Here is a 10448-nt window from a genome sequence, read left to right on the forward strand (position 1 = left end):
CGGTCAATGACTCAAACACGCCATCACCAAGACATTTTCTTTTATTCAATAAATAATTTACATTATAAACAGCTGTTGTATGACATTTGCTCTTTTGCTACAGACAATTTTGAGCTCTTGGGTACGTTTTTTCCATTTTTTCCCCCTTTTATTTCGAACCGACAATCCTGACGTAATGTCAAACCAAATTAAAAAAACCCCAAAAAACATAAAGTGCTTCAGACTCAAAAACGCGAACGCCCCAGAAGTTCCTCCGTCCCCTTTTCTGGACAGGACGGGCTGCGTGACAGATGTGTGCCAGGTCCTCCTGCGGCCTTCACGTTCTTGTAAAAGTCCCTTTTCAGGAAAAAAAACAACCAAACGCTTCACATTCACATAAGATGCACAAAAAAAAACCCCAACAAATTCAAAAAAACACAGCTGTTACTGTACAAATTGAAACTCAACAGCTCACGAAACCATCTCACGTGTAACACGTAGAACCGGATACTGCAAAAGTCACGATACAAAGCACACGGATGAACACGAGAACCATCGGTACAATCGTCCGGATATCGCCTGGGTCGCACCGATACTTGTTCCTTGTAGCAGTAGTAAGGCCTGCCCGAATACTTCAGTGTAAACCATCGAATGGAGGGGCGACGGTAACCACGGCAACGGCCAGATCGCAGCGAGGAGGACCCAAACGCACCTTCAGGAGCAACAGATAGACGCTGCGTTCATGTCGGCGCGGTTACTCGGGAACGGCAGTTGAGCGAACGACGGCGCCCCGGCGTAAACCGCCCGCTCATTATCCAGACACAAACGCCCAGGACATCGGAACAGAACTCCCCCGGATCGTTATCCCAGAACCGAGGCACAGGTGGAGTCATAAACGCCGCCTTAAGTGCAGCGTTGCCCAACCACTTCCTGTTGCGTCACTGCGGCCTCGCCGGTCCCATAATGACCGTAATGGTCAGGAATGCCGGGTCCAGAGGTTCTGCCCGGCCCGGCACAGCACAGACGCCAACGCAGGTGCCGGCGCCGGACGGGCGTTCGTTAAAACGCCGCCAGAACCGGGCGACGGCTCAGACGATGGCTGAAGGAGCAAACTACTGATTAAACCCTGGTTCCTGGTTCTGTCGGCTCCTTCTGGGAGTCGCTGCACTGATCCGACCCTGGAGCGTCAAAGACCGGGGACACACACACACTCACACACACACACACACACACTCACTCACACACACTCTCACACACACACTCACACACACTCTGATGGATCTAGGCAGCAGCACAAATGGAGACGTCCCTCTAACATCCTACGGTCCCGGAGCTGGTTAACAAAAGCCCCCGTCAGGTCCTCCTGCTTCGCCGCATGAGCCGCAAATTCACTGGCTCGCCCCCCGGTGGGGGGGGTGTGTGTGTGTGTGGGGGGGGGGGGATCAGCCAACTCCTCTTTCTGCAAAAGATCATCTTGTTCAGTTTCCCATCGGCATGCGACCCCACTGGGAATGTGGGATTTAATCCCAGGGGGACGTCCAAAGCTCCACTGTGGCCCCGGTCGTCAGGACATCGGCTAAATAGGTGCGATGAGAGGTGGGGGGGGGCGGGGCTTGTTCTCAGGCTGAGGTCAGGACGCGGCGACGTGGTTGAAATGAGATGCGGGGTGCGAGTCGCTGCTGGACAGACGGACGGACGCGGCCACTAAAGACGGGGGGGGGAACACTGGGTCCAGAACAAGACGGCCAGGACGCCCAGGAGGGGCACCGACCCGCCGTCCCTCGGTGCCGCGCGGCTCTTAAACGCGTCCTTCTCGAAGAGGTGGTACATCTTGCTGTTGGAGTGGAGCATCTTGACGTCCTCGAAGGCGTAGTAGGCCGCCATGGTGAAGTTGATGTCCCCCGAGGACAGGAGGTCAAACACGCAGGACTGGAAGTACAGGTCCTCCACCGGGAGACGCTCCTTGCACGTGGCTCTGGCCGACTGGTAGGTGAAGCCGCGCCCCCCGGCGCCGCTCCTGCCCCGGCCCGGGCCCTGGGCCTCGGCCGCCCGGGCCCTGAAGTCCCTGAAGTGGATGCGCTGGTTGGCGGGGCAACCGTGGAGGCAGAGGTACAAGTCCTGGTCGTCGCCTTCCTCCACCGAGTTCACCACCTCCTCCGGCATCCGCACGGCGAAGGTCAGGTAGCGGCCCACCTGCCGCACCACCACGGTGGTCCCGATGTACCGGGCCTGGATCACCACGTGCTGCCCGGGAACCTGCTCCACCACGCGCAGGGCGTTGGCGCCGTGGCGCTCGCCGCCGTTCTTGGAGCCGTCCGCGAAGGCCGAGGGCAGCTCGTCCGTCTCCGCGTGGTACATCTTCTGGTCCACGCATTCCTGGAAGTTCTTAAAGATGATTGTCAGCTGCAGAAAGACAAGGGGGGGGGGGAGGGGGGCACCTTTAATTAGACCCAGAGATTCCCAGCGTGGAGGCGCTGCTCCTATGAACACGCTAAATATCGGCGGTAAAACACGCCAGTGGGATCCGCCGGCTCGCTCCGTGTCCCGTTTGGGCTCCGCGCGGGGGGAGGCCGAGGTAAACGCCCTCCGAAAACACGAGCCCCCGCCGTGTGAAACCGGCCCTCAGTGCGCAGACACAAAGAAGATCCATTCATGGCGCTGGAAAACCTGCCCGTGAACCCCTGAACTCTGCTCCGGGGAGTGGCGGCGGGCCAGGACGCAGCGATATACGCCGGGCTAATTAAATGAGGCTGGTCAGAACTCTGGACGCTGCCCCCCCCCCACCAATGGGCCATTGTCACCCCCCCGATACCAGCGCGGACCCTCCTGCTCGCTAGCCCGGGACAGACAAAATACACCATTAGCTTAACAGTCCAACCCCCTCGCCGGTGCCCCCCCCCCACCTACATTGAGTTCTATTTCTGTCCTGCTTCTGAACCCCCCCCCCCCCCCCCACTACATTATCGTCCTTCACAAAGACGGTGGAAATAACCAGACGGTCTTATTTGTTCTCACAAGAGCAACATACCAGAGGCAGAGCTGCGCTAATGTGGATCCGTTACCAGAAGAGCCCTGTTTACACAGGTGGAACCGGCCCCGGCCTCCTTCTGCCTTTGTCCCGAAATAAAGACGGGGAAAAAAAGAGCCGTTTCTTTTGATTCCAAGAACAGCGACGTAAAAAATGCCATTACTTTAAAAGCCCAATAGAGCAAAAATACTTAATAGGCTCCCATTAAGAATGCCTGATTACAGAAAATTACGTTTTCTACCAGCGTCATTAAGGACAAAGTGCTCTTATGCTCCGGTCCGGATTGTCCGCTAAGTGGTCCGGTTATTGTTTGGAGAACTTTTGCCGAAGATGGAAAAGAAAATCGGCAGCGGCGATTTTATCCGCTGGCGACCCGGCAGCGCCACGAGGAGCCAGAACCCAAAGCATCCCATAATGCAGGAAGCGGCTGTCGGCGGCGCTAGCACGCTATTGACGTAGCTTATCCAGATCTCTGCAGCTGAGCGGGGGTTTGGCTCCCGTATCCGTCGCCATGGAACGCCTCCAAAGCCGAACCGGTCCGACAGAACAACTCGCCGTCGGGCGAACGCACACAAGACTACAAACTGGAGCGACGCGGCGCCGTCTGCTTCGCCGAGAGCCTCGTTGGTCCGCGGATTAGCCTCGCTGAGGCTAGCTTCCACCGACGCTAGCGGAGGACCCTCACCTTGCTGGGGGCGGTGGCCAGAGATCCCGGCACCACGGGGGTGTTGGTCACCTGCACGGACAGGTATCTGTTGTGGATGAGCGGCCACGCCCCCTCCACCTTGCACGTCTGGAAGTCGTCCCCGAAGGTCCGCAGGTGCGGGTCCCCGAAGAAGCCGCAGTGGGTGTAGTTGGGCTGGGCGGCGCCGCGCGGCGGGCTGCGCTCGTAGTGGCACGCCTCGGGGCTGTCGGAGCGCTCCTGGCTGTCGGGCTGGAGCGGCGGGGGGAGGGGCGGCGGCGGCGTGCGGGCGCGCGGCGGCGACGTGGGCCCCTCTTTGGAGCAGTTGTGCTGGCTCATGAGGTCCTCGATGCCATGCTGGGCGGAGTGGTACGCCAGGTCGCCCCGGCAGGTGCGCGCCGTGCGGCGGACGCAGCCGTTGTAGGCGCGCAGCGCCGTGCAGAACTCCTCCTCCTGACCAGAGCTGGAGGTGGAGGCCCAAAACTCGGAGTTGCACCGGAGGATCTTGCACGGCCGGCTCGCTGTCAGGAGAGAGAGGGATAAATGGTCAGGATCCACTCGTTTGAAAGGGCCTCGACTCCTCTCGCGCCACATCGGCCCTAGTTAACCTTAAAACGACCCCCACGCCTGCTCCCGTCTGGATCTCGAGTATCCGCGTTTTATCCCGATTGTTGGCGTGACACACGAGGGCGCCCGATAAGAATCTGGCAAACGTGGAAGGAGCTCGCTCCAAAGCAGGACCCAGAACAGGCGTCCTGCCGTCTTGGCTCGCACGTATAGGTCGTTGTTAATATTCACGAGGAGTTTATGGGATGGAAAGAACTGGAAAGAACGGTGGCCTTTAAATCATCCCAAGATAAGGCAGAGAACTTCCAAGACACGCACTGGGAATTCTTTGCAGGAGGCTGGAGAAGAAAAGGAATAATGGGAGATTCTGAGCTGGGCCCCATCCCCCAAACACATCAATACCTCGGTGTGGAGCCTCAAACCGGCCAAAGGCAGGAGCTGATGTTCCATCCATCAAGACTTGACATCTTTGTTAGTCCTGGATATTAAGGGGGTCCATTTGTTCTGCGCTGGGTTTTGGGGGGGATTCCAGCACGCACGTCGCAGCAAATTTAAACATTTGTGCACGTTTGCTCAACAGGTCTTAGTAACTCCACATCTAATAGTCGAACTTTACGTGATTGTGGGTTAATAATTTAAAAAGAAACGTGGCGACTCCGCACCCGGAGCCAGTTTAGCTGTGCTGGCTTCCAAACTCCGTCATCGGAAAAACCGACACAAACCACCGATTTAGGGCTTCACAACTGGTTTAAAGGGTAAAAAAGACACTTCTTACCGCCGGGGAAGAGCAGCAGAAACACGGCGAGGACTCTGCACACTTCAAGCGCCGAGGGTCTTCCTCTTACCCCCATAACCATCCATCCAGCTCGGGGAAGCACTTTACTCCTCTCCCTGGTCAAACCCGGATTAAGGAAGAACAGAAGCAGTTAGAGCCTTTGAGTCCTTCTGGATAAAACACAAAAAAGTCCATAAAAGAGGTCTGAAGTGGCTCCCGTTTACTCATAACGAACGCCTGGTTGTTCGGGGGGGACGTGGTGGTTTTGGCCGGGCGGTGCTCACTGCGGCGGACTTAACGAGCTGAGAGTGCGGGACCATTTACTCTTCCTTTTAGGGGAGTGTCGAGGAGGCGCAGCCTCCGAGACCCGGCCGACACACGGAGCCAATCGCGGCGGCCAGCCCGACCCTGAACGCCCCCTCCCGACGCTTCAAATTACACCTCAGTGGTGCGCGATTGTTCTGGGGGGAGCCGCCGGGCGGCGGTGGGTCGCTCCGTCCGTGAACGCCTCACCGGCGGTGGCTCGCTCCGTCCGTGAACGCCTCACTAGGAACGCGGTGAGAACCCTGTCCGTGAACGCATCACAATCCACCAAACACTCTTCTGCCCCCTAAAAAACTAAAAACGTTGAATTAATTTGTGCGATATTATGTGACATTTACACACCATACAGAGCTTTGGTTTTATTTTAATTATTGTTTTAATGGTGCTGTCTATCCACGGCTGACTGATCTGCTGACTAGTTTTGGTCTAGTGAACAGCACCAGCATCTCAGAGGAACTAGAGAGGAACTAGAGAGGAACTAGAGAAGGTTAAATTTGCCAGCCAAATTCATTAACAAGTCATCTTTAGACCCCCCCAACTGTCAGGGCCAGAACCACAAATAATAAATACCTTATTTACATTTTTTCTGCCTCCTATTTTAACCTCGGTTTATCTAATATATACGGAACTGTCCAATCATTTAAGTAAAAATTAGTGAACTAAAAAAGATAATTAAATGTCAGGTGTCGGATGTACTTCTGGGAAGGAGCGAATATCTCTAAAATAAAAAATAAAAACAATATAAATAAATTTCAGTAAAAAAGAAAACACTAAACTTAAGATAAATGGATTTTTTTTAAAAAATCAATCATTTACCACCCAGTGTAGAGAGACAAACGTAACCTCGTGCACCCTCCTGTTGCTAGTCAACCCAAATTCCCAGAGGAGAGATGAAACCGCGAGCTGCTCCTTATTGAGCCCTTCCAAGAAAATATTGATCAGTAAAGCAGCACCGATCACATGAATTAAACATGGAGAAGCGCTAGATTTTAAACCCCAATACGCAGACGAGGCCATCAAGCACCAAAATCCTCCAGTTGGGATGTTTAAAATGTTATCTTTGAGCCCAGGCAGCATGCGAGCGCGGGTTTTGGGTGGTTGTACAGTATTTTTCCACAGAGCAGAGGGCGTCTTTGTGACGGCTGTCTCTCTCCGGCATGATGGATGCTTGGTGCCGAATGAGGTCTGAGCCTGCATGTTTTCCACAAGGGTGAGCCCACAGCTGGAACATATTTACACTGGTCCATGTCTGAGGAGAATGGCTGCTAAGAGGTGGTCGGAGATACGTTTAAATGGGCTGAGAGGTGGTCAGAGATACGTTTAAATGGGCTGAGAGGTGGTCAGAGATACGTTTAAATGGGCTCGGTTTGGCTTTGGCGGCGCTGCTGATGGAGTTGATACTGGCCTCTGGATCCACAGACGATATTCTTCCATTAACTGGGATCTGTCCCTGTTTCTAGACTGCAGATCACACGTGACAATTAGATGTGCATGAAGGTGAAACATGACCGCGAAGCAGACACCGTTAGCATGCAAACCCGCTCCGATTTGACAGGCGGCGCTTTAGCCATTCGTTTATTTAAGCTGTTTCTGCCTCAAATGACTGAGAAATATGCCTTCAGTTAAAGATGTCTGACACATTTGTTCATTTCTGGTTATGATAATTCTTTTTTTTTTTTTAAATATAGAGATGTGTGCAGTGTGTCATTTAAGCAAAGACATGAATCTGGGTCAATACGGGAGAATTTCTGCTCTGATGCGGGCATTTAACACCCAAGACTGCCTGATTCAGTCTTTCACAAAAAAATAAAGATGGGTAGCTAATAGCTACAGACAGCTAACTAGATAAGGAAAAATGGCACCATAATCATGCATTGTTTTTCAAATTTCAATCTTTTTGTATTCATTTTATCAGCTCTAATTAGCAAACCTAAATCAGGAGCTATTTTAAAAAAAATAAACGAAAAAAAACATGGACTGTTTTTTAAAAATGTATTTATATTTTTTGGAGGGCGGGAGGGGATAGATTTCATTAATAAATCAAAAAAATTGGTCAGCAGTCACTTAAACGTCTGCAAACCTTTACTGCTTATTAAATTAGGCAATAAAGATCATACACCAACAATAATCCACAATCCATCACATCCAGTCACATTTTATGGTGCTTCTCTTTGAAACGTAATTAGCTGTCATCGGAGGCCATTTGCCCGCATTACATAATGTCAGGAACGTGGCCTCCTTTGTCAAGTGTCACATTCACGCATATTGGGCTTTATCCCACGTTATTCCCTGTTTTTATTCGGCGTGGTGTTCCAACAGATGGCGCTTGCTCTGGGCCGTGATCGCGAAGCCTCCCGTCATGACGCACACGCACATGGCACGACCAGGACAACCAAACCTGTCATTAAACGCGAGCCCCGCGCACCGCCCGGTCGGTGCACTAATTGTCATGCAACGTGGGGTTTTCGGAAGAGGCGAGGCTCTGCAGACAGCCGACCTCTCCGGCGGCTTTGGGCGCGCTCAGGCAGTGACAGCGCGAGGTTGTGCGTGGAACACATCATGTGCGAAGTTCCCAACAACCTGCATCCCCCGGAGGATAGATTGACCACGCACGGCATAAACGCAGAGGAGTCTTGAACATACCTTGGCGAATGCATGAGCTCTCCGCGGCTCTGGAGTCCTGCAGGAACCCGGACGGCGAATGACAGAAAAAAAAGAGAGAAGACTCCAAAAATATATCCCCCACCAGTCCTTTCAAACAGCTGCGGTTCCACAGTAATCCCAAATCCCAACGCCCTCGGAGAGGTCGCGGATCCGCGCGTGGTGTCCAGAGATCTGCTCCTCTGTGCGATCGAAGCGCGTCTTCACGCCACCGGGACTCATCTAAACGGGCGCTCCTCGCACCCGCAGGGCGACCACCGCTCGCCTCCCCCTGACTATCAAACCCGCCGGACAGGGAAACATTCTGAGCGGGTAGGTCCAGTAACTACTCTGGTTAAATGTGGGACGGGAGTGAGAGGGGGGGAAAGGAGCCCGGGGGCGATGCTGCTGCGCCGCCGCTGCGCACAGCCTGATCCGCTCTCTGGATGTGGTGAAATGCCTCGTTACAAAGTGTGAGAGAGACAATGATCGGCTCTGCGTGACGCCACTGGGAGCCCAGCATCTCAGCTGTGAAGCCCCCCCCCCCCCCAACTTCCCCCTGATGCACCCCTCAGATTAGAGGCAGCAGTTGACTTTCAACTTCGGGTTTTATTGGGATGCATCAAGGTCAGGAATAAAAGTTTCCTTGATCCGCCTGAAGATGAGGAAGAGGATCAGCCTCTTCTTCATGCAAAATTTGGATGGGGGGTGGGGTGGGGGGTCAGAACTTATTGGAGAAACCCGCCACAGAGAGCGGGGGCTGCACCTGTGTTCGAGGATCAGAGTGCATGCAGGAAAATATGGCCACCGCCCCCACCAGCTCGAAACCCACCCAGACCTCTTCCTACATCTCCCCACCCCCGCCAAGCCTTTACATCATAGCTGCCCCGGACTCCTCAACAGAGTGGGGTTGGGGGGGGGGGGGGTGGGGGCACAAGCGCGGAGCTGACAGGACCAGTTCCTGACGAGCCGGTGATCGATGCCGGAGATGTCGCAGGAGCGACAGTCGCGACCCCTTTGTGGATCCAGAGACTGACCCCCGTAATCCACCCCGATTACCATCCTGCCCCCAGACCTGCCCCCTCCCAGATGGCCGCCGAGAGGCAGCACATTTTACACCCATGTAACGTTAGAACATGAAAGCGGGACACCCCGGAGTGAGAGGAGCGGGCTTAGAGGTGCCGGATGCCGGGCCCGTTTCAAACACAGCTGCTGCGTTCGCTGCCTCGTTGGGACGTTATGATCTTTACATATCAGAGCTATAACACACACTCCCCCCCCCCACACACACACACACACACATAAACACACACGTGTGTGTGTTCATCTTTACAAACCACGAAGATCCACACGGCCGAGGCTCCCTGACAATTCCCAGAGTTCAAAGCTCCGACAGACGTTGATTGTCCCTCAAGGCGTTTGAGGGACGTTTCGGAGCAGACGAGCTTTGGGACGTGAGGAGGAGACGCACGGGGACGGGGACACGTGTTGTTATTGACCTTCCTCTTGCTATTGGAGCCCCGCAGCATCGCAATGAGCCTGTCGCATCGCATCAGGCCTCGTTAATCTGAGAAGCCTCCCCGAGGACCACGTTCTTCCAGGCAGGTGTTTTTACTCCCCTTTTACATTTTCAGAAACGTCCTCACGAGGACGAAAACCCGAACAGACAGGCAACATGCACATATGCCGCAGCTCTTGGCGCTCTAAAAAAAAATACACACAGTTTTAAAAATAGAGGAATAGACGTGCAGCAGCACCACCTGACCTGGAGAGACTCAGCCTAAAACCTCTGGATCCTTTTAGACTGGGATGATTCAACATCTTGTCCAGATGGATCACGCCGTGTTGCCTTCAAATGTCGAAACGTGCACATTAGAGAGGGAAAGAGGATCGAGCCGATCGCCTAATCGGCAGATTAAAATGAATGGTTTTTTCCTCTCCAGTTCAAATCCGATCCAAATTTCTACAATAACGTCTCATCTTTTGATTACCGACTCCTGAATGAGGTCACAGCGACGCCGTGTGTTGCCTACACACCATAATCGTGTAAAAAGAATCCATCTTTATGTTTGAGATGGATTGTGTGTCACAAATTCACACACACCCAGATGAGGAGGCCTTATAGATGCGTTTAGGTGTTAAAAAAAACCCGCTTCTCTCCTTCTAAAGGCTGTCAAATGAGAAAATGTTGCCCAGTTAACCAGAAGAAAGCCACTCGGTCGTCAGTGGTGCCAACAAATGGACTGAGATGTGTGTCCTCGGAGCATGACTGACATTTCAAAAGGGGGCCAGTTCATTCTGTGGTAATAAGGTGTGAGCATGAATTCAAAAAATTCTATTAACAGGTGATATGTGGGGCTCAGACGCTGCGTGGAATTACTGCCCCGCACTCGGGGAACAATCCCAATGCCTGGAGCTTGCAAATTGGTCCATCCGTGCAAACAGAGGAATGG

The 10448-nt window shown here is 53.4% G+C and overlaps 1 protein-coding gene across 2 annotated transcripts; it reads right to left on the bottom strand.

Moving 5' to 3' along the window:
- Positions 1–23: 23 nt before the first annotated feature.
- rgma (repulsive guidance molecule BMP co-receptor a) lies at positions 24–8520 on the bottom strand. Of its 2 annotated transcripts, none has more exons than XM_057052519.1 (4): positions 7999–8520; positions 5032–5147; positions 3693–4210; positions 24–2382 (listed from the first exon to the last, which is right to left on the bottom strand). In XM_057052519.1, exons 1-4 carry the CDS (start codon positions 8010–8012, stop codon positions 1684–1686), a joined length of 1347 nt encoding a protein of 448 aa, XP_056908499.1. In that variant the 5' UTR covers positions 8013–8520; the 3' UTR covers positions 24–1683. The 2 variants fall into 2 exon arrangements, with proteins under 2 accessions (XP_056908499.1, XP_056908500.1); XM_057052520.1 differs by having other exon boundaries at positions 5032–5201.
- Positions 8521–10448: the final 1928 nt, after the last annotated feature.

The sequence above is a fragment of the Takifugu flavidus genome, chromosome 13, assembly GCF_003711565.1.
Source record: "Takifugu flavidus isolate HTHZ2018 chromosome 13, ASM371156v2, whole genome shotgun sequence".
Classification (NCBI taxonomy): Eukaryota; Metazoa; Chordata; class Actinopteri; order Tetraodontiformes; family Tetraodontidae; genus Takifugu; species Takifugu flavidus.

What these genes read in the sequence shown, in the direction of transcription:
- rgma (XM_057052519.1), bottom strand. An exon ending in TCTGCTGCTCTTCCCCGGCG is followed by an intron (nt 4,211 to 5,031) that starts GTAAGAAGTGTC and finishes CTCTCCTGACAG; the next exon opens with CGAGCCGGCCGTGCAAGATC. An exon ending in TGGCCACCGCCCCCAGCAAG is followed by an intron (nt 2,383 to 3,692) that starts GTGAGGGTCCTC and finishes GTCTTTCTGCAG; the next exon opens with CTGACAATCATCTTTAAGAA.